The sequence below is a fragment of the Papaver somniferum genome, chromosome 4 (assembly GCF_003573695.1).
Source record: "Papaver somniferum cultivar HN1 chromosome 4, ASM357369v1, whole genome shotgun sequence".
Lineage (NCBI taxonomy): Eukaryota > Viridiplantae > Streptophyta > Magnoliopsida > Ranunculales > Papaveraceae > Papaver > Papaver somniferum.
In genome coordinates this window covers 132,592,231-132,616,064 of record NC_039361.1, presented here as the reverse complement: position 1 = coordinate 132,616,064, position 23,834 = coordinate 132,592,231, and the positions used below count along the sequence as shown (strand labels likewise).

General features: G+C 41.8%; 1 protein-coding gene and 1 non-coding gene across 2 annotated transcripts; both read left to right on the top strand.

Moving 5' to 3' along the window:
- Positions 1–19,233: 19,233 nt before the first annotated feature.
- Positions 19,234–21,868, top strand: LOC113276600 (elongation factor 1-delta-like). Its single transcript, XM_026526221.1, has 7 exons — positions 19,234–19,426; positions 20,201–20,296; positions 20,398–20,514; positions 20,612–20,705; positions 20,928–21,048; positions 21,183–21,296; positions 21,381–21,868. The coding sequence occupies exons 2-7, from the start codon at positions 20,211–20,213 to the stop codon at positions 21,542–21,544; spliced, it is 696 nt and encodes a 231-aa protein (XP_026382006.1). The 5' UTR covers positions 19,234–19,426; positions 20,201–20,210; the 3' UTR covers positions 21,545–21,868.
- On the top strand, positions 20,023–20,101 carry LOC113276953. The gene has a single exon (XR_003324736.1). It is a non-coding gene; the product is annotated as a small nucleolar RNA SNOR75 (small nucleolar RNA).
- Positions 21,869–23,834: the final 1,966 nt, after the last annotated feature.

Genomic DNA, 23,834 nt, shown 5'->3' with positions numbered 1-23,834 from the left:
ACCGTCGCCAAGATATTTCCACAAGTCGTTTGGTGCAAGTTTGTACGATTGAGATCTGCATCTCAGGAGGAAGGATAGCCGTTGATTGTTGCAACCTTCCATTTGGCATCCAGCGGCATGGAGGGATGGCTGGCATGGCTTTGGCGTGGCCAAATTAGGGCTTTGGCACCGTGGCAAAATTAGGGTTTTGGCACCGTGGCCAAGAGTTGGCACCGTAGCCAAGAGATTTCCACAAGTCGTTTGGTGGAAAGTTTGTACGACAGAGATCTGCATCTCAGTAGGAAGGATAGCCGTTGATTTTTGCAACCTTCCATTTGGCATCCAGCGACATGGAGGCATGGCCGGCACGGCTTTGGCATGGCCAAATTAGGGCTTTGGCACCGTATCCAAGAGATTGCCACAAGTCGTTTGGTGGCAAGTTTGTATGGATGAGATCTGCATCTCAGGAGGAAGGATAGCCGTTGATTGTTGCAACCTTCCGTTTGGCAGCCATCGCCAGGGAGGTATGGCCGACATGGCTTTGGTGCGGAGGTGTGGCTGACATGGCATGTCATTGGCACTATGGTGGGGATGGCATGGTTGGTATGTCTTTGGCGCGGAGATGTGGCTGGCATGGAATGACATTGGCACGGTGGTGCGGTTAGCATAGTTGGCATGCCTTTGGCGCGGAGATGTGTCTGGCATGGAATGTCATTGACACGGTGGTGCACCTGGCATGGTTGGCATACCTTTGGCGCCGAGATTTGGCTGGCATGGCATGCCATTGGCACGGTGGTACGGCTGACATGGTTGGCATGCCTTTGGCGCGGAGATGTGGATGGCATGGCATGCCATTGGCACGGTGGTGCGGTTGGCATGGTTGGCATTCCTTTGGCGCGGATATGTGGCTGGCACTGCATGCCATTGGCATGGTGGTGCGGCTGGCATGGTTGGCAAGGCTTTGGCGCGGAGATGTGGCTGGCATGGCATGCCATTGGCACGGTGGTGCGGCTGGCATGGTTGGCATGCCTTTGGATTGGAGATGTGGCTGTTAGGGTTTAGCGTGTCGAAACCTTAGTTTAAAATATGTGGCACGCGTGATTGGAACATTTGTCTAGCATGCGCGGCTGGCATGTGTAGAGATTATGCCAGTCAGTACCGAGGGCTCTGTCGTGGAGCGTGGCATATAAAAAAGGTACCACGGTAATTTTACGCAGACATGTTGAATGGTTCAATAAATGTGCTAGTGGCGACATTATTACTCAAGTGTGACGTCACTGTCTGACTAAGGTTTTACGATTTTAACCCTAAGTTAAAAACCACCATCAACATTAAGTCCCCTGCTTAGCTCGGAACAGGGGCATTGTTGCGAGGCAAGCATAAGATGGTGACAGACAAGGACAAAATCGAAATGGCAAGTCATGAAAAGATGGTCAGGAAGATCCGTCTAACCTTTTTTCGGGAGGTAAAGAGAATCCATGACCCTTGCGTTGGTGGCTTTACGTAAATTCGGTGCTGCTGTCTAGGCCGCGGGGTGGTAGAGATGGTTGCTGGATGATAGACCGTTGGCATCAGCTTGGAATGGAGCCGCTAGCATAGAATTGGCGTGAAATGGAGCGTTGGAGTTGGTCGGATTAGAATGGAGCCGTCAGCATTGGTCGGCTTGGAATGGAGCCGTCAACATTGGTCGGCTTGGAATGGAGCCGTCAGCATTGGTCGGCTTAGAATGGAGCCGTCAGCATTGGTCGGCTCGGAATGAAGTCGCTATCATAAACTTGGCGCGGGCGCTGGCTTGGGAGTGAGCCGTTGGTGCTGCTTTGGCTTCAGTCCGCGGAATGGTGGAAACTGGCTTCAGTTCCGTGGAAGGGTGACGACTGGCTTCAGTTCCGTGGAAGCATGAAGGGTGGCTTCAGTTCCGTAGAAGGATGACGACTGGCTTCAGTCGCATGGAAGGATGACGACTGGATTCAGTTCTGTGGAAGGATGACGACAACTTTGTCTAACTGCCAAACCCTAATTAGCGCCCCTTACTAAAATCGTTGTAGAATTATCGTACGAACTCGGATTTTGACGATCCGCCCTCTATTCCGATTGGAAAAGAATTTCCTATCTCCATCCGCGGGAATATTTAGGTTTTGAGTTCGTTTAGGAGGTGAAAACAGTCCGACAGTAAAACTCAGGAAGAATTCAGAAGGGATGTTGCGGGCCCGAGGTGGCGTAGTCGCGTCCAGTCATCTATTCCCGTTCATGGAGCAAGAAGGAATCTTTATTCTGTTCAAACTCTAGAAACTCCGTCCACATGAAAAGAGGTATCGACCCTCTTCTGTTTTCTGTTGCTCGTCCGGATCCGTGCTTTCTTCTGTAGCGTCTCTCAAGTGGATTCCAAAATTTACCAAACTCTATCGCATTCTTGGGACGGATGGATGAAATATATACTCGGCAACAATCATGTCAGGGGTAACCTTGGAGATTGTGGTTGCGTTATCGGTCGAAATCTTCCGGAGCCACTGGATGAAATAGATGGGTTGGGAGACGTTCTGTTGCCGATGTGCCACTATCAAGTTTTCAAGGACTTTGTTCCAAGAGACATCCTTCGAACCATCGTCTGAATCTTGAACTATCGCATGGAATGGGATGCGATGAGCAGTCCCCAGTTATATTTCTGTTAGATCAGATGTCATGGTCAAACATGTGAATGTATCTCTGTGGCGCGCTTTTGTGGTCTACGATGCAGATGTACGGCTTCATGTTGAGAAAATTTCTGCCGCTCGTAAAACTTCGACAGTGATGATGTTGAAATCAGAAATAACCTGGTTGAGGGGAGCGAAAGCGTCCCATGCTGGTAGTCCCCATGTGTAGCCTACTTTCATTGCATCGCCTTGAATCCACGTCCAAGAGATTTGATACGAGTTTATTGTACTCTTCTGTATGTCACGCTGGGATGCTCAGAATTTTACAATGGACGAAATATTTTGGATAGCGAAGAGGTAGAAATGAGAGAGCTATGTTGTTTATCGTGGCTCCCTCTGTTTCTTCAAGAAAATGTTTCTGCCACATCTCTAGAGTTATCTTATGAATCTTTGATGGTCGTCGGGATGGACTGTGATGAGCAGTCCGCAGTCGCACTTTCGTTTAGTTTCTGAATTTGTTTCCTCTGAACAGGCTTGGGATCCACCGCGGCCTCGTAAAGTGTTGCAGGCGTCTTCTAGATAGAGAGGTGATGATATTCTTACGCTACACCCTTGAAGAGTAGATGACCTTGTCGCGGCTATGACCTTTTAGTTGAGCGTGTCTTCTGAGATTTGACAGTGAAGGGATTCCGTGTAGATCCTCAGTCCCCAAGTGCGGTTTATGGGTTTCCATATTTGTAGTGATTGTTGCTATGGTGAAGCCCTGGCTGGTATAAAAAAACGAGCGGCAACAGTTCCTGGCAGCAGATGTGATCAAAAGAGACTACATTGTCGTGGGAACAAAGTAGGTTGGCTGGAATTGTATGGGCGTCCATGGAAGTAAAGGGATTAGTTGGATGTGTCAACGAGCAAACTGTCCATGACCACGAGCTTTAGCGGGATGGATCAAAAGGTGGCCACGACTACAAAAATTGGCTGGCTGCAATCATGATCCTTGACATGGGGAGTGTGGTGGCATGACCCTTGGAAAGAAGGAGTGGAGGCTAGGACACGATCCTCGGCAAGGAAGAGCGACGGCTTCGACACGATCCTTGAAAAGAGGAGTGGCGGCTATGACACGATCCTTGGAAAGAAGCAGTGGCGGCTGCTACATGATCCTCGACAGGAGGGAGGGGCCGCCACGGGCACGAACTTTGGCAAGAAGGATGCGTTGAAGCGGCTTCGGCTCTTGGAGACGACGTTGAAACTTATGGGGCAAAATGCTGAAGCTTCGACTTCGGATCATGGAGCATCTTATGGAGCGAACGTTGAAGCGGGGCGGCTGCTGGAGCGAACGTTGAAGCAGAGAAGCTGCTGGAGCGAACGTTGAAGCGGAGCGACTGCTGGAGCGAACGTTGAAGCGGGGCCGCTGTTGGAGAAATTTGAAGCGGAGTAACTTCTGGAGAGAGCGTTGAAGCGGCTCCTGGAGAAAACTCCAGTGAGGGTGTTAACCCTTGACTTCGAAAAACGACCTGATACGATATGGCATATGGGAAGACGACATGAATAGTGCTGGTCGACAAGTCGTGTTTTTCTCTCATGGGAAAGAATACGCTTCTTCTGTTTGATTTTCCCTTGCAACTCTCAGAGCCTCGAGGGTTACAATGTTGAAGTCGGAGGCCGCGTCAATCAGCGTGCTGTCAAATTCGACATCCTTCAAGCGAACACTGGTTAGGAGTCCCCAGTTCCATCTATCAATTGTTCTTCCCAAGAGAGGTTGGGGTTTGGAAACGGCTTCCCTGGCTGGAAAAAGTTGCTTTCCTGATGTAGTGCGGTTGAGGGATGCAAATATGTCTTGAAGCTACAACTTGGAGAAACATAGAATCTTACATAAATGCTTTATCATAGACTGCACGATTTTGTGGGCGAAGTCCCCAGAAATCATGCAGCTCCTGACGGGAAGAGGGTCTCTGTGAACTCAGGAGGGTTGCTGATTTCCTTTGCCTCAATTTTGGAGAAGTCGTTCCTGATCTTTACGTGTGATGAAATTGGATTGTTGATTCCCTTCTACTGGGCGTTCAAGAGCAACGCGAGCCTCTTCATCTATAAACGCACGTCCTACTGAAGTGCCTGCGCCGGATATTAAAAATATTCCTTGTCAGCTCCCTCTTGGGTTGACGTGACTTTTATGGTGGAAGCTCCGTCAGTGTCTTAAGGAAATAGGTATCTATTTCTGAGTTATAGACACATTTGTCTGAGTTTTATGAGAACCTTTTCTCTTTCCATCAAATCCACAGTGGTAAAGAGAGGTCGGCTTCTTCCGGCTCCTCCAGTCTCTTGGAGTAGCAGCGGCTCTGGTGACGGTTAGAGTTGTCGTACTTGAAGAAATGTTGGGATGGCGGAAGCGGCTCTGTTTCTGGTGATCGTAGGTGTATCGTGCAGAGATAGCGCGGTTTTGATCACGGAGTGCTAGAGCCATGGCGTTGTTTCGAAGGGTGAGGATGGCGCTGCTTTGGCTGGTTGTGGAGCGGAGAAGATGGTGTTGGACTTTGGATGATTGTGGAGCGAAAAGATGGTGCTGGAAGGGTGCAAGCTGTTAGCGCTGGAAAGGGTGCAAACTGCTGGCACTGGAAATATGCAAGTTGTTAGCGCTAGAAGGATGCAAGCTGCTGGCGCTGGAAAGACGCAAGCTGATAGCACTGGAAGGATGCAAGTTGTTAGCAAGCTGCTAGCGCTGGAAAAATGCAAGTTGTTAGCGCTGGAAATGATACAAGCTGCTGGCGCTGGAAAGATGCAAGATGTTAGCGCTGGAAGGATGCAAGCTATTGGCGCTGGTTAGGAGTGGAGAGGACGCGGAGATGGCGCCGGCTATGATGCGGAGATGGTGTTGGCTGGAGCGTGGAGATGTCGCTAGCTTGTCCACGACCTGTTGGCGCCATGGAGCGTTGCTAGCGGTCCCGGTTTCCTCTTCCCATATGTAACCAAAATATAGGAAACCTTCCTTCATTCGAGCTCCAAAAACATCATGCCTATAAAAGGCGCTACCCATCTTCTTTATCCCGTATCATCAGTTTTATTCCCTCGTCTTGGAGCTAGTAACAACACGACGATCATACTCCAGGTATGTATTCCAGCATTCCTCCTTTATCTTGTTCTTCCATCTTGGTGCAAACCCTAGCCATAGGCACGTCCGCCGTAGTTTTATGAGTGACGCCGTCCTTACCGCGATAAGTCCCCAGTCAATCCTCGTCGTGTGATAACTGATAACTGAGACATTGATTCCCGAGCGGATTGTTAGATTCCACCATCTTGAGATCGGAATTAAAAGATGAAATTGGAAATTGGAAATCGATACTGCAACCAAGAGATTGACCTCCCACTGTGGTCACCAATTGTTTGAGGGTGAAAACATTTTCTGCTGATTTTGGTAATTTCGAGTGTGTGGGTGAGAAACGAGTCTAAACCGTAAACAATGTACTGCAAGGGAGTACTTTGATTCAAGAGATCAATCTGTACAAATCCAGCCTAAACCAAGAAATGGCCGTTCCATACTTGCTTCGGTCAAAAAGTGAAGGAGAAGGGTTGGTCTAGGGAGGGAAGCGAAGAGAGTGTGGATACCAGAATAGTTGATTCGGGAAGAGTAGTTGTTTGACGACTTGTATCAGAAAGTGGAAAGCTAACAGATGGGAAAGATAACAAGTGATTTCTGAGTGTTGTATTTTCTTGACCAAAGCCTGTCCTTTGGTGGAAATAGGTGAGACCTATTTATACAAGTCACAACAAAACGTACCCTGGTCTCGTAAGAAGTGGAAACGGTTGAGTAAATGGAAGAAAGCGGTAACGGGTAACGCCTGGGATCGATGTTTCCATAATAAAGGAAACGTTTCACCATTACTTCTTGTATTTACTAACCGCCTCACTCTTATGACACTTTCTTATAACGGGCGTAGTGTACGCCGCACGCTGTAAACCGCCAGACCAATACCCTGATGAGCATCCCCCAGTTTGTGACATGTTTTGATGTCTCGAGTGTTTTCGTGGAAAACGTGTAGCATGTTGCTATTGTTTGGCAAGTTAAGATTGAGAGGCTTGTCGGTTCGATAGTGACTTTTGACGGCCGAGATTTCGCATCTTGAGAGGAAGGTTAGTCGTTGATTGTGATTACCTTCCGTTGGTAGCCAGTGGCGTGGTCACGGTGCTGGCATGGCTTGCACATGCTCTTTGCATGGCTAATTAGGGTTTGGTGCCGTGACCAAAGAATTGGCATAGATAAGTATATCCCGTGTCTAAAGAGTTGGTAGCGTAGCCAAAGGTTTCCACAAGTCGTTTGGTGGCAAGTTTGTACGGCTGAGATCTGCATCTCAGGAGGAAGGATAGCCGTTGATTGTTGCAACCTTCTGTTTGGCAGCCAGTGGCATGGAGGCATGACCGACACGGCTTTGGCGTGGTCAAATTAGGGCTTTGGCACCGTGGCCAAGAGTTAGCACCATAGCCAAGATATTTCCACAAGTCGTTTTGTGGCAAGTTTGTACGGTTGAGATCTGCATCTCAGAAGGGAGGATAGTCGTTGATTGTTGCAACCTTCCGTTTGGAAGGCAGCGGCATGGAGGCATGGTTGGCATGGCTTTGGCGTGGCCAAATTAGGGCTTTCGCACCGTGGCCAAATTAGGTTTTTGGCACCGTGGCCAAGATTTTGCATCGTAGCCAAGAGACTGCCACAAGTCGTTTGGTGGCAAGTTTGTACGGCTGAGATCTGCATCTCAGGAGGAAGGATAGTTGTTGATTGTTGCAACCTTCCATTTGGCATCCAGCGGCATGGAGGCATGGCCGGCATGGCTTTGGCGTGGCAAAATTAGGGCTTTGGCACCGTGGCCAAGAGTTGGCACCGTAGCCAAGATATTGCCACAAGTCGTTTGGTGGCACGTTTGTACGGCTGAGATCTGCATCTCTGGAGGAAGGATAGCGTTGATTGTTGCAACCTTCCATTTGGCAGCCATCGGCATGGAGGTATGGCCGGCATGGCTTTGGTGCGGAGGTGTGGCCGGCATGGCATGCCATTGGCACTATGGTGCGACTGGCATGGTTGGTATGCCTTTGGCGCGGAGATGTGGGTGGCATGGCATGCCATTGGCACGGTGGTGCGGCTAGCACGGTTGGCATGACTTAGGCGCGGAGATGTGGCTGGCGTGGCATGCCATTGTCACGGTGGTGCGGCTGGCATGGTTGGCATGCCTTCGGCGCGGAGATGTGGCTGGCATGACATGTCATTGGAACGGTGGTGTGGATGGCATGGTTGGCATGCCTTTGGCGTGGAGATGTGGTTGGAATGGCTTGCCATTGGCACGGTGGTGCGACTGGCATGGTTGGCATGCCTTTAGCATGGATATGTGGCTGGCATGGCATGCCGTTGGCACGGTGGTGCGGCTGGAATGGTTGGCATGCCTTTGGCGCGGAGATATGGTTGGCATGGCATACCGTTGGCACGGTGGCGCAGCTTGGTTGGCATGCCTTTGGCGCGGAGATGTGGCTGGAATGGCATGCCATTGGCACGGTGGCGCGGCTGGCATGGTTGGCATGCCTTTGGCGCGGAGATGTGGCTGGCATGGCATGCCATTGGCACGGTGGTGCGGCTGGCATGGCATGCCATTGGCACGGTGGTGCGGCTGGCATGGTTGGCATGCCTTTGGCGCGGAGATGTGGCTGCTAGGGTTTAGCATGTCGAAACCCTAGTTTAAAATATGTGGCACACGTGATTGACACGTTTGGCTAGCATGCGCGTCTGGCATGTGCAGAGGTGATGCCAGTTAGTACCGAGGGCTCTGCCGTGGAGCGTGGCATATAAAAAAGGTACCCGGTAATTTTATGCAGACATGTTGAATGGTTCAATAAATGTGCTAGTGGCGACATTATTACTCAAGTGTGACGTCACTGTATGACTAAGGTTTTACGATTTTAACCCTAAGCTAAAGGCCACCATCAACAGTAGGCTAGCACGGCAAGTTGTTCAACTAATGTAGTATGTTGTTTAAGATCATCTTGTTGCTGGGCATTTACCTAGTTTCTTGTAAAATTATTATTTTATCCTATAATTATAATTGCGGAAAGAAAAGCAACTAACACGATACAAGATTTTTTTTAACGAGGAAACCGCAAATGCAGAGAAACCCCAAGACCTAGTTCAGTTTTGAATGTTCCCAGAATTAATCCGCTATACAAAGACTACTACCAACTTCGTATAGTTGACACCAAGTAAACTAACTCCAACTTACCTAGTTCCTTCAGTATCCATACGTCTATAAATGATCTGGTCGACGCACGTGAATGCTCAAATAGAGTTCACTATCTTAAGTTGCCTCACCCGCTTTGAAGATTTCTTGCACTCAACTCATTTTGATCATCTTCCGAAACAGTAAAGGACTAATATATATTCGGTAACCTCTCTATCAATCTCAAGAACTAAATCAGATATACTGTTGAGTTAAAGGCTCTTCTGTTTAAACTAATACTTTTTTGTTCGGTTTAGATCAACCTAGATCTAGATTATCAAGATAATCAGATCTAGGTTCACAACCTTTCAGATTCAAATCCTGAAGATATCGTCGATCTATACGACAAGCTACAAAAGTCTATCAAAGATAAACAAGCCATGTAGGAAGCTAGCCAATCAAATGTGCATGAAGTATATTACAAATATCAGAAACCAAAAAGAAATCTTATTTCCAGTCTTCAATGTACTTGCAAAAATAACGATTCCCTTGTGATCTATCATGCACAGAACGGAGTCTGTTAACAACGGATGATCACAAGACTACTTTTAAATCTGAATTTTTGTCGATCCTTTATCTAGTTTGAGTGACCTCGTGTCAGAAAAGAAGGTTCTTTAAATAATCAAACTAGGTCAATATCAAGGTTCAAACACCGTTACTCAATCAAATCAATAATCGAAAACTAAAATAACAATATGAATCTAGTTTCCCACAAAAGGTACTCATAGACGCTTCTTGACCCCACATAATTAAGTATTTCACGACCAAACGTAAGAGACTTAGCCTAATTAGGTTACTCTCCTATCCAGAATAATATTACAAGTAATACAATTAGTCGGCTACCATTATGACTAAAAAATGAAGTGCGAGTGTCAGGATAAGTTTGTAATAAGAACAAACTTCATTATTTATAGACCAAGGTAGTTTAGACACCAAAAAATTTCCATAACCGAAAATATCCAGAGATATGCAATAAACACCAATTTTCGGTTTTGTCTAGTTCCGGATAATAGACAGAAATCTCTCATGGATGACAACTCGATATTAGTTATCATACAAATATACGTTATTAATATATCTTCGAGAGATATGTTTTACTTACTGGGAAAATAAAACATATAAATTTGGAAACCCTAATAAAAGATTATCAAATATTTTGGCTTGGGATCACACCTTGAGTATCAAGGAATATCTTTGAACAATGAAAGAATAAGATTTTAACATGTGTCCAAATTACTCGCTATGTCCATATCTTGAACTTTCCTATATAACAACTCATATTCTGATATTCATATAAACCCTAAAGTGTGTATGAAACCGAAAATACATTTTGCTATTGGGATCGGTCCTGCAAGAGATCCCTAATAAGGATTTGTCCTGCTATAGATACCCAAGGCAGGGATCGGTCCTACTATAGATCCCCAATAGGAATTGGACCACCAAATCCCATTGATTCCTTTTGAAAAAGCTGGGGTATAACAACCACACTCAATAATTCGTTCAACAATCTGTATGGACTAACTCCAATATTATTCCGAGAGCACCAACTTATAAAGCGAGCTCTATCGAGAAACATATCCAAGAGTTATATCTCTTTTTCTCAATTCAATCAGCAAATCAAACATATAGAAATCTATGAGCCTGATTGATATGGGATATACTTGGATGGTACCAAAGACCAATGTCCAAGCGTCAATCGATTTATATCCAACAACCAAAGGTCGTATTTACAAATTGATTGAACCACACACAACCTATGATATTTCAATTACATAAAAATACAATGCAGAAAAGAAATAACACAGACATCAGAAATTTTGTCAACGAGGAAACCGCAAATAAAGAAAAACCTCGGGACCTAGTCCCGATTTGAACACCACACTGTATTAAGACACTATCCTACTCCAAGTTAACTTCAAACTGGTATGTAGTTGATCTCTGACCAAGTCTCACACCGATTAAGGTACACTCGCGTTCCTTACGTCTCCAGAACCACGCCGGATTCTGCGCACTTGATTTCCTCAGATGATCTCACCCACAACTAAGTGTTGCTACGACCCAAAGTCGAAGACTTATATACAAATCTGTCTCCCATTGATAAGTCTATTCTGATAGATAAATCTGTCTCCCACAGAAGTACCTACGAAGTTTTGTTCCGTCTTATGATAAATCAAGGTGAACATGAACCAATTGATAATCCGGTCTTGTACTCCCGAAGAGAAGCCTAGAAATATCAATCATCTCACAATAACTTAAATATATGGTAGTAGAAGAAGTAACCGTGGAACCACAAAGTCTGAGACGAAGAACTTTGTGATTACTTCTTATATCTTACCTATCGGAGATCAATCTTGAGCAAATGTTAGAGAAGATAGTACTTAATACGATAGAATAAGTAAAATCAGGATACGCAACTACAGAGAAAATAGTTGGGTCTGGCTTCACGAATCCCAAATGAAGTCTTCAAGTCGTTAACATAATATGGTATTGGAAAAACCTAGGTTAAAGGAGAATCAACTCTAGTCTCAACTAGGACACAATAAAGTGTCAGGATTAGGTTTTCCCGTTGCTAGAGTTCTCCCTTATATAGTCTTTTAAATCAGGGTTAAATTTCAATCAAAGCTAAGATAGCTTAGTAGCAAATCATTCAATGTTCACCGTTAGATGAAAACCTGATTTAAGATTCAAGCTAAGTCTGCTTAGAAATAAAGAAATTAATCTCTACTGTTAGATGGTCTAAGCTTGTTACACACAAATGAAATATACATTCATTTAGATATGGGTAACCATACCTAAACGTGTATATTGAATTGGCTCAATAACAGTTAACCGAAGTTAGCCACATGAACACTTTTTCTTAACCACATTTATCTAACAGTTGTAGATCAAATATGATGATCAATAAAACATGAAAGTTAATCAAATGAATCTAATTGTGTTTCAATGGAGTTGTTCAATTGTTCACTATATCATAGAAATGTATATGAACAAATTGAAACAAAATCAGATTGATTCATAATCATACAAAGTACTTATACAAGAATCAATTCATGAACATTAAGCCACGGTTTGCAAAGATTGCATCCCCTAATTCATAAATGTATTTGTTCATGAGTATGAAAAACATACATAGCCGATATTAAAACTCAAACCACTGTATTCGCAAACCAGGTGCACAAACAGTAGCTCCGGACCTTGGCATCTCCAGCTGTATGCATACCAGGTTCGCAACCAGTTATCCCGGACCCAACTCAGGCAGAAGCGTTCGTATACTAAGTACGCAAGAAAGGTTCCCGGACCTTAACAGTTAAAACCTTTCGCATACAAGGTAAATAAACAAGGTTTCCGGACCTGAATCACTATAAAACAGTTCACATACTAGGTATGCATACCGTGTTGTATCCATACATAGTTAATTGTTCTAACCTCCCCTTTCAATCATTGAAACATCCTTAGAAGACAAAATTACTGTCTCACATAACTATTAGCTTCAAGTAATTTTCAAGTGATTGAATGTTCAATACAAACTTTCCAAGTCGACAACAAATGATTGTCTCATACAAAACATGTAAGATGTTTCAAGGCAATTTCCACATGATCGTCTTTTGACTTAATATTTAGTTTCCAACAAATAAATTGTTTCCAACTAAACTCGTCAATAATAATGATGAATATAGTTAAGGAAAAAAACTTTCAACATATATTTTGAGAAATAGATAAACGAGATAAACTCAGCTCGAAATATCAAATGTGTATAATGTAAAAGTCTATATAGCTATACGACTTAATCTCATTAGGAGATATAATAGAATAGACTTCTGAGTGATAGATAAGTTTTATTCTCCACATACCTTTTATTGATGAAGTTCCTCCAAGCTCTCCTTAGTATATCTTCGTCTTCAATCGATGAACTCCATGAAGTCTAAAGCTCAACTACACATTTTATCCTAATCCGATACATAGCTATAAGTAGACTAGAAATCAATACTTATATATAGTTTGATCAACTAAACTTGACAAACAATCTTGAGTTAGCAACGCCTGCGAGTTCCACCGAGCAATGCTCTAACACCTTTCAACTACGAAATAAGTTTCACAAGTTGACTTCCTTAAACTCATATAGTTAAACTTAGTTTCCAAGGCATGGAATCAACCTAAAGTTCATTACAAATCTAGTAACAAGTTAAAAAGATAGTGTTTATGTCCCAATTACGAAGTTCAAAAGATAAACATTATACTTCGTAATTCAACATACCAAATATGTGATGCAACTTGTATATTCTTCCTTGACACTTAGATCATAATGAAACTATTAAGTCTCCAATAATACAAATTCATATATATAACTTCGTATGTTATGTTTTCAATATAAACGACTTGAATGCAACGTAAATAGAAACGAAAACAAGTCAAGTATTGTATTACTAACCTCGAACAGAAGGATGATGTGTTCGTTGATGCTGATACATCTTCAGGTTCTTCAAAGTAACCCGAGTTTGTATCAACATTTCTAAACTTTCTTGTCTAACCTAACGAAGTTGTCTCTGGTAATCTAATCAAGCGACCTTGAGTTTTGGAGCTAAAATATGACAACCAAACTTGACATACTAACATTTGGCGAGTTCAATCGAGCAATGCTCAAACATCTTATAGATTGGTTCGTTCACAAACTTTAGCTGTATACTAAGTTACATCTTGTTGAAGTAATCTTTTGGAAGTTATCATTTCTGTAAGATTGCACAAATTGTGGGTATAATAAGTGTTGATGGTGGTTTTTAGTTCAAGGTCAAAATTATAAAACCCTGTATTTAGTGCGCTGTTATCCTGCAAAGGAATAAAGGCCATTTGAAAGTGATGAGTGCTCAAACCTCTTTATTTACACATGTATTGAACAACTCAGTATATAAGAAATTCATTCAGAATGGTGCGCACAGTAGTAATCCCAAGTATTCTATGAATCCTATTTTATGCCAGCATTATTAACTAATGCATGACTCGCCTAATATTTTTCCGTGCTATGTTCCAAGTAGAACTCTCAATACTGACATGACATGACGATGAATGCTCACTCTCTGCAGAGTAGCATGAATCTCCCGAAATGTTAGTATTGGGATCTGCACAAAAATACTCATACGAGTTACATCTATCTGACAAAGAGATCGATGTGTTCACACACTTTTAATTAAAGTTGGCGTGATTGAACACACATTTATTCTTAAAGAAAATCTAGACTGTTAACATCAGTCTCAGAAACGGTCGCGGCCACACAAGTTAGCCGCACAATTTAACAAGCCTAGACAAACCCTGAATAGGCGATTGTCGTGATGACCACTGGCGGGCCCACTTATGCCCTAGCCGGTCGGACATCACACGAACATATCCTAGCACCGTCAAACGCCAACCCTAAGTTGGGTGGCCATGCTGCTTTGTAGAGATTCGATCAAACATAGGTTGTTCAGGGCAGTCTTAAAACGATCACGACAGTCCAACTTCGCCAGCCTGGTTGGACGGATTAGATCATCCCATGAATGATTAGGGAAGCGCTAACGCACACGTTGGCGAGACCACTCTACCCTTACCCGATCGATTTGCTCGCGTCATGGTCATGGAGCAATGAACGTTTGCTCAAAACATGGCGAGCGTGATGGTTTCAAGGGTCGCGGAAGTCCACTGACGTCTTAAATCGATCACGACCATCCAACTTAGCCAGCCTAATTGGATGGCTTAGATCGCATTTGGGACCGCCAGGAAGGTACACATGTGTTCACCATAGGCCCAACGTTGACCCCACATGATCGATCTCCCCAAACGAGGCCCACAGCGTGCCAAATCACTTGGACGAAGTTGTGAGGGCGTGACTGTTTCAAAACCCTAATTAGGGTTTGTGGCAATGCACATTTGTCGTAAATCGATCGTGACCATCCATCTTCACCAGCCTAAACGGACGGTGTAGATATAGACTCAAGAGGTCCAAGGATGTCAACATGTTCACCATGTGACCACCTTTGCGTGTGACCGGCCGGCCTATGCAGACTAGGGTCCGGCGCCTCGAAACGCGTGCCCCAAAGGTGGCATGCCACACGACCTTTAAACCTCTTTGCGGAAATATATCTGTCGCAAATCGATCACGACCACTCATCTTTACCGGTCAAATTGAATGTCCAAGGTCGAATATTTGTGGGACCGAGAGGGGCAGGCATGCACGTCGGTGAGCCATCTTCACGCACGCCCGATTGGCTCACTCAAAAATAGCGCCCCTGCTTGGATTCGACCAAGCCAAAGAGGGATGTTTGCGTACCTTTTAAAAATAAAAACCTAAATTCCATCAACGACAGCAAATATTTGTCGTAAATCATCTCGTTCGTCCAACTTTGCCAGCTTGGTCGGACAGTTTATATTAAAAAATTAGGCGATCAATGAAGCGCCTCAATGATCGTCGTCTGCCACTCTTCCATAGGGAGTGATCGACCAGAGGGAGGCCCGCCCATGCGGCCTCCAAACGATCACTCGAAGATGGTTTGACGTGTTTCTATTTTAAGACGCTTGATCCGCTACTTATTCAATCAAGATTTAAAACAGCGATGCTTTATGCATATCGATTGCTTTGAGGTGCTTGCTTAAAAACGATGCATTACATGCATCGAGCATGCACGATACTTTATGAATATCAATTCCATACATAACTTAGTTATTTAACCTAATAGCACTGTATGTTATTTCTTGCGGTGGGTCCCACGAATTGACCCACTCATTCGAGACATCAAACATGTCACAAACTGGGGGATACTTACTGGGATATTGGTCTGGCGGTTTACAGCGTGCGGCGTGCAACACGCCCATTACGAGAACGTGTCAGGAGGCATGGACGGTTAACGATGATGAGGGAAGTGGGAAAATACGTGATCGTGAGACAATTACCTACACGACCCCACTACTCCATCACTTCACTTCCTCCACTTCCTACGAGATGAGGGTTTCGCTCAATGACTTGTATAAATAGGTTCTCCGACCTATTTTCAAACAACACGGAGAAACCAAGTGTTGACACAGTATCCAGAAAACACCCAGAATTGATAGCTTACATTGTGCAAGTCATTTCAACATTCTGAGACAAGTCATAAACATCCAACACCTTCACAATCTCAACACCCGTTGTGTTCAACTGTGTATTCGACTAGGCGACGAGCATGCATCCCGTGGTTGGCGCGGCTTTTGTGCGACCTCCCCATTTAATCATTTTTTCGTCCGAGTGGTGAGGATCCGATTGGGCCCAGTTTTACATACTTGCCTAGAGGTCAATTGGGCGTTCGAGCATGTAATGACTACAACGATATTATTCTACTTTACAAGGTTGGAAATCAAAATTGTTATCTCAAGCGGGTAGGACGGTCTTGATAAAATATATCCTTCAATCTTACCCAACGTATCAAATGCAAGTCCTTCCCTGTCAAAAGAAATACTTGATCAACTTGACCGGATTCAGAGAAATTTCTGACGGAAAAAAGACGGACAAAAAAGAAAAGGAGGATTTATAAAAGCTTGGAAAAATATATGCAAGCCCGTTTCTCAAGGTGGTTTAGGAATTAAAAACGAGCAGTACTGTCCCGTGCAGCTGCGCGGGACATCTAGATAAGCAAGCATTCCATTCATCGTTAGATTTTGTTATCTACGGTTGATAAAATTCAGTTTATCTTTCCTTAAAAACTACAACTGTCAAACTCTAAATATTAGAAATAAGTGCCTAGAGTGTATCTTTATTTATCTTGTCCTTTTACTTAAACCTTCTGTCTTGTTTATTAATCCTTTTCCTTCGTGGGATCTTCTTCAACCTTCTTCTACTGTATATGTTAGTTAGAGATAGACCTCCTAGAAGAAAAAAACCCATTTTATTTTTCTTCTTCTCTGAGTGATTGCCCAGGATTCGATAATACGTAAAACTGTTTTTTTTTCAATTTGTTTGATTTTCTTTGTTTTGGTGATGTTAAGATATGATTAACCTAGAGAAACAATGATCTTTTGAAAATATAATAGATTCAGTGATTATCATCTCATGGACTGATCAAAAACTCAGTAGTTTTTTTGATTATCATGTTGTTGACCATATATTATGCCATGGACTTGATTAAGAGAACATTTGTATTCTTACCTAGAAATTAAAAGATTGATATCGAACTGAAGTTGAACGTTAAGATGATTTTGGACAAAAACAGAACAAACCACTAATTGAATTACACAATAACATAATCAATGCTTTAAAAAGAAAAGAAAAACACATAATCAGATTTTGCCAAAAAAAATTTAATTTATTTTCTTCTTTTATTTTGCATCATCACAAATTAATGTAGATAAGCCCAGATATTATGGTCATAAATCAAAGAGGCAGAAAATCTAGTGGTCGTCTTCATTATTATCTTTAATTCGATCAGTGCATAAATATATTTATGTGTGATCGATGAGCTTCAATCATCATGATCTTCAACCACTATGAACGGAGGAGGAACAGTTTCTTTTTTTTCAAACGAAGGAGGAATAGTTTGTTTCAAGGAAGAAACCATTGATTTTTGGGTGATATTTTTTAAAACAATTAAAATGCTGAGGATTAGTTTTATTTTGTTTTGTAAAAGAAGGGACCTATTTTTAATATCTAGAGTTTGACAGCTGTAGTTTTTAAAGAAAGATTGACTGCATTTCATCCAGCCGTTGATAACAAAATCCAACGATGCATGGCCTGCTTGCTTATCTTGACGTCCCGCGCAGCTGCGCGGGACAGCACTGCCCCCATTATTTCAATATAACTCTTCTCACTAAACTTGCCAGTAGATTGGTAACCGAACAAGACCAATTATGGGTCAAACTCCTAAAAGAAAAATATTTCCCAAACTCGCACCCTTTAGAAGATTCCAGAACCTCGAATCTGTCTTGGATTTGGACCAGCATACAAAAAGGTTTAGAGCTAATAAAAAGAAATTTTGTTTGGCAAGTCAAAAATGGAGCTTCTGTAAAAATTTGAGAAGACAGATGGATTCCTAACGTGGATATAGTCCATAAAGTCCCTTACTCTCAAGATCAGACACCAACAAGAGTTCAAGAGATAATAACAGATCAGAATAGTGGGATCAAGAAAATCTAAACCAATTCTTTTATCCAGAGGATAAGGAAAAAATTCAAGTTATAAATCCAAGGAAGCAAGAGCGAGACATCATTAGATGGAGGCATCATCATTCAGGAAAATTCACGACCAAGAATATTTATAACTTTCTAGCCAAACAGGATCAAAACAATAATGACAGCCTAGATTTCTCATGGAATAAGATTTGGAGAATTTCAAGCAATTCCAAGAATATGACTTTTCATCTGGAAACTATCACAAAAAGTACTTGCAACATCTGCTAGACTAGGTGCTCATAATCCAGATATCGACTCGATTTGCCAGTTATGTAACAATCAAACGCAAGAAATGGAACTTCATCTCTTATGCGAGTGTCCGTTTACAAGAGCAATGTGGTTTGGTCCCTCCCTCAATAATATAATCTCAAGCTACAATTCTAGCACAATTATTTCCTGGATTAAATGGTGGATTACGAAAACTAACTTGAACCATCTTCAGGTAAAAATTTCCACCATACTCTGGTTTATCTGGAAATATAGATGGTCGGTAGTTTTTGAGAAAATAAACCCATACCCGATCAATTTAATAGGGAAAATCAATAGTTTCTTACAATATTCCCCGTCAAATACCTTTGAAAGTGATATAAAAACTCAAAAGAAAATCTGAGCCAATTACTCTTGGTCCAACCTAAACTCAGATTGGATAATTTTCATTGATGCTTCCTTTAAGAAAGAGGATTTGTTAATGGGATATGCTTTTATTCTATATTCATCTGATGAAGAGACTTTCATGCACCTATCTGCGAGTTCGGAGTGGGCTACGTCAGTTTTCCACGCAGAAGCAAAATCTTTATTAAAGGAAGTTACGTGGTTAAGCGTTTTCATAGTAACTGACTGCAAAGCGTTGGCAGACAATTTAAACAAGGTAAGCACGGATTCTTCGTGGACAGCGGAAAGCACCTTGAAAGAAATAAGGATGATATTGGACGATCTACCTCAAGCTAAAGTGAAATATATTAAGAGGAAGAACAACTCAGTAGCGGACTACATTGCTTAGGAGGCAAGGATTAAAAAGCTACAACACATGTCGGATAATCTGCACCGAAAAATTCATAAATCTAGCATAGATCCTAATGTTTTTGATAAAGATGATCTTATAAATATTTTGTACTATATTATGTTCTTTTCCCATTAAAAAAAAAAGTTTCATGTGGTTGATGGGTTGAGGAGGGGCTACACGCAATTACTATTTCATGATCTAGTTTTGTCTTACTCATCATGCCCTAAAATTTCTGGTACGCCCCAAATTTGGATTCGAAAACAAGACAAAGAAAAACTCCGGGATATTAGGATTTTCACGGCCCTTCATAATATAGACACATACGACTAGGCTTATTTCAATAAACCCTAGATTTCTCACTTTCTTTCTCTCCCTCATTGGATCTGTTGCTATTCTCATTAAAGGTAACGCCTTTCTTCTACCCGTCTCTCAATTGTATTCCTCAGTCTGTTCTCACATCGTGGATTCAGTTCTTGTTTGTTTTTGTTTTTTTGCAATTTGCAGTGCTTAGTGTAAGAATAATTGAAAATGAATAAGTAAATAACTTGATCTGATATGTTGATTGAATAATGCAGGGTTAGGGTTCTGCCGCAGTTGATCTTTCTGATTAAGTGTTACTTAGGTTCCCTAATAATATGAAGATTGTGATTTGTTGTCATATAGGTGTTTACCGCTAACTATTATGCTAATAGTTAGCGGGTTTTATTATGAGTACCAATTGATGTAGTTTTGAACTGTTCTTTTCTCAACTTGATTGGGCTCGATTGTAGAAGTTGGCCACAGAAACCGTAGATTGTGTTTGTACCCTGGAAAAATACTAATATAGTAATATTGCATGTAACATAGAATTTCTTAACGAAAAATATGATCATTTTATCGATTTTGAAAGGTTGGTTGTGCTGATGTATCATCATAAACTTTGAGTTAGAAATTTAATAGAATTTGGATATTTGTGTTTGCATATACCAGGTATTGTCGTGTTGAAGTTTAGGATCTTTAACTTCGTTTATGAAAATATATGACGAGACTGATATATCCATTTTAACCCTGATGTTAACTGAGGCATTTGTCTGAGAGGAATAAACCCCACAAATTTCCTGCTTTTGTTACTCTTCTATTGTTTTCATTTTGATTTTATTTCATCAATTTACATCTTTCTTTGCACATACTTGTTGTAGTGTGATAGTAATGGCAGTTACTTTCTATAATTTGAGCTCCAAGGCTGGCCTCGAGAAGCTTGATAACCATCTCAAGACAAGAAGTTACATCAGTGGGTAAGTTTGTAGTATGTCTTTCCTATCTTTCTGTGTTTCATTCCAAGTTGTTCTTATTTGTGAGTTGGAGTCACAATACCTGTGCATGTTTGATGTCATAGATACCAAGCATCCAAGGATGATATCACTGTGCATGCAGCACTCAAGGGAGCTCCATCATCAGAATACATTAATGTGTCTAGGTGGTTCAACCACATTGAAGCTCTTTTAAGGATCAGGTAATCTACTTTTGAAGTTGTATAAATTTTTCTCCAGTATCTTCGTTTGTTTGGTTACTGATTTTTTTTATTTATTTTTGATAATATGTGGGTGTAGTGGAGTTGCTGCTGACGGCAGCAGTGTCTCAGTTGAAGGATTTGCTCCTGTCACAGAAGAGTCTGTTGCAACCCCCTCTGTGACTGATGCAAAGGTTTTTTTTTTTTTTTTTTTGAATTGTATTCTACTTCGTTGATAAATTGTGACAATTCGTGTTAACCTTATAGCTCGTGTAAATTTTAGCAATTTGTAGCATATCAAGCTTAATTTTTCATGATACCTCGTAATAGAGAATCTAAAGTGTTTTAATTTTTTATATAGAGAAGCTATTGTTTGTTCATTGGAGTCTTTGTAATTCTAATTTTTTGACTTGCAGCCAGCTGAGGATGATGATGATGATTCTGATGTTGATCTTTTTGGAGAGGAGACAGAGGAGGAAAAGAAGGCTGCTGAGGAACGTGCAGCAGCTATCAAGGCTTCTGGCAAAAAGAAAGAATGTGATTATCTCTCATTAATTTGCGCTTTTGAAAACTAGGGCGATTAGTTCTGTATAATGGACATTTGAGCTTATTCTGCTACCTTTATTTTGTTAAAACCAAATCTAACTGTGTCTTTCTAACTTTTCTGTCAGCTGGAAAGTCTTCAATTTTGTTGGATGTAAAGCCATGGGATGACGAGACAGATATGGCCAAGCTTGAGGAAACCGTTAGGAGTGTTCAGATGGAAGGCCTCACATGGGGAATGTGTAAGTACCTTCTTTCAAGTACCCGACTAACATATCTTACTTTCCTCCTAACATGCTTTTATTTCTTTGTTTTTCCTATCACAGCCAAGCTTGTCGCAGTTGGATATGGTATCAAGAAGTTGCAAATTATGATGACAATTGTGGATGACCTGGTATCCATTGATTCCCTTATTGAGGATCACCTCACCAGTGAACCTGCCAATGAGTATATTCAGAGTTGTGATATTGTTGCATTCAACAAAATCTGAAGAAACGGGCTAGTATTGCGAGAGATGCATTTTGAGTTGTTATACGTTGATGTAAGAAAAGTCTTATCTTCTTCAATCTATTAACTTTAGTTATTGGGATTTTTTCCTTTGATTTTGGTTGTCCTTTATAAATGTGTCCAATGTTAGAAGTGGTTATCTGTATTCTATAGACCATAATGTGTGTAGTTCCCCTCAAACACCGCTTAGTGATGGCTTGCACTGAAATTCCTTGGATGCAGCTATCGTTGTACGTCTTTTCAAGGCTTTAAGCCATTCCAATTGAATGTAACTGATTGGCTTCAAATCATCTCAACTTGTCCTTTAGCTGCCAGCTGGTCACATGGCACATCAATTGTATGGCCTTATAAATTCCTTGGATGTATCTTATTTTCCTAGTTGCTATAACGGAGTGAACGGATGGCTGACATTGGACCGCCTTGTGATTTTGCAAGGGATGGTACTTACTTTGATACCTAATTAGCAAATTAAGTATGAAAGTCGTTTCCAGTTGGCGGGTCGCAATCCAGTTAGCAATTTGTAGTCTTATTCGCGAATGATTCCCTTTTCTTTTTTGACGTACAATTGGGAACCAAACAATCCAGGCATATTATTGTAACTCCTAACTCGGTACGCGTATAATATGGTACATGCAGACAGTTCCGCAATTGAATTCACAAAAATCGCAAAAATTATTTGGGGGTCGTAGGAGAGTTTGTAAAATCATAATCACGAAAACATCAAATAAAGAAATTTGCATAAAAATAATTTTTTTTATTCCAGGTCAAAAAAACAAAACAATGAACTAAAATAGACACTCTCTTTGCAGAGAGAGGCAATACACGAAGGAGGGGAGCGGGGATAGCCACCAGCTGAAAGACCGGTTTTTAAAAGCAAACCTTGCAAGGGCATGGGCAGCTTCATTAGCTCCTTTCCTTGTAAACTTAAACATATTGAAGGATTTGATTCTGCTTCTGATTTGTAGGATCATGTGTCTGATTCTCCAAGGAAAATTCTGCAGATCGTTATTAAGAGTCTTTATCATCTTTTTAGCATCACTTTCAATAATAATATCTTTCCAGTCCATGGTCTTTGCTAGCTCCATTGTCAGGGTGATAGCTCTAGTTTCTGCCTCCAAGGGGGTAGAACAATTATTACCACAAGTAGCACCACCTTCAAATTTAGCCTCGGAATTCCTAGCAACCACAACACACCAACTTTAGAAGACCAAGCCGCATATGTGTTTAATTTGATTCAGGGGTTATCAGGTGCCACCCATTTGTCTTGCAGACAAGTATTCGTCCCAATCCTAGGTGACATGGAGGTACTAGTTTCAGCATCATCATTAAGACAATCAGTGTAATAGTTGAAGCAGTAGTGAGCTTCCTGAATAATTCTGGGAATGGTAGGATCGATATTATTGAAGACTTTGTCATTCCTTGCCTTCCATATAGCCCTCATTGGACAACTAACCATTTTGAAGATGCTGAAATTCCCCTTTTCCTAAAGCCAACTAGCTATAAGGTCTTGAAGAGAAGAGCCGCCAGAGACTCTTAGTCCTAAGTTAGAACCAAAGAACGCTGCTCTAGCCACCTGACATTGAGGAAAAGATGATCAGTGGTTTCCTGACTCATACCGCAAAGCCTACAATCTTGCTCGAGACCCAACATGAACTTCCCCATGGCTTTAAAAACAACAATTCCATTATTAATCACTCTCCACATGAATATGTGTACTTTGGGAATAAGATTCTTAACCTTCCAAAACAATTTCCAAGGGTACTGCGAAGGATTTCTGTCAGAGCTGTAAGGTCTGCTGTCTCTGAGAGTTTTGATAAAAGACTTAGTGCTGAATTCTACATAGGTATGAGGTAGCCAAAAGAGTTTATCCTTGATACTATTGTCCTCCATTGAGGAAGAAAAGAGCTCATTAACCAAAGGATCATTCCATCTGTTGGAATTAGGCATCCACAAGTCCTTTACTTTAATGCAGTCAGTTGCACTGTTTAGTTTTTCTGGAATAACATTTTTGGAATCTGGCACCCAAGGGTCTTTGAAGATTTGAATTTTCTCTCCATTTCCAACATCCCAAAGATATTTTTTCTCCAAGTCTTTTCTACACTCCAGAATAACCTTCCAAGTAGAGTTGTTTCTCCCATTAACTTTGGCCTCCCAAAGAATGACACGTCTACAATACTTCCCAATCATAATTTTCTTTTCTACACTCCAGAATAGCCTTCCTAGTAGAGCTTCTTCTCCCATTAACTTTGGCCTCCCAAGGAATGACACGTCTA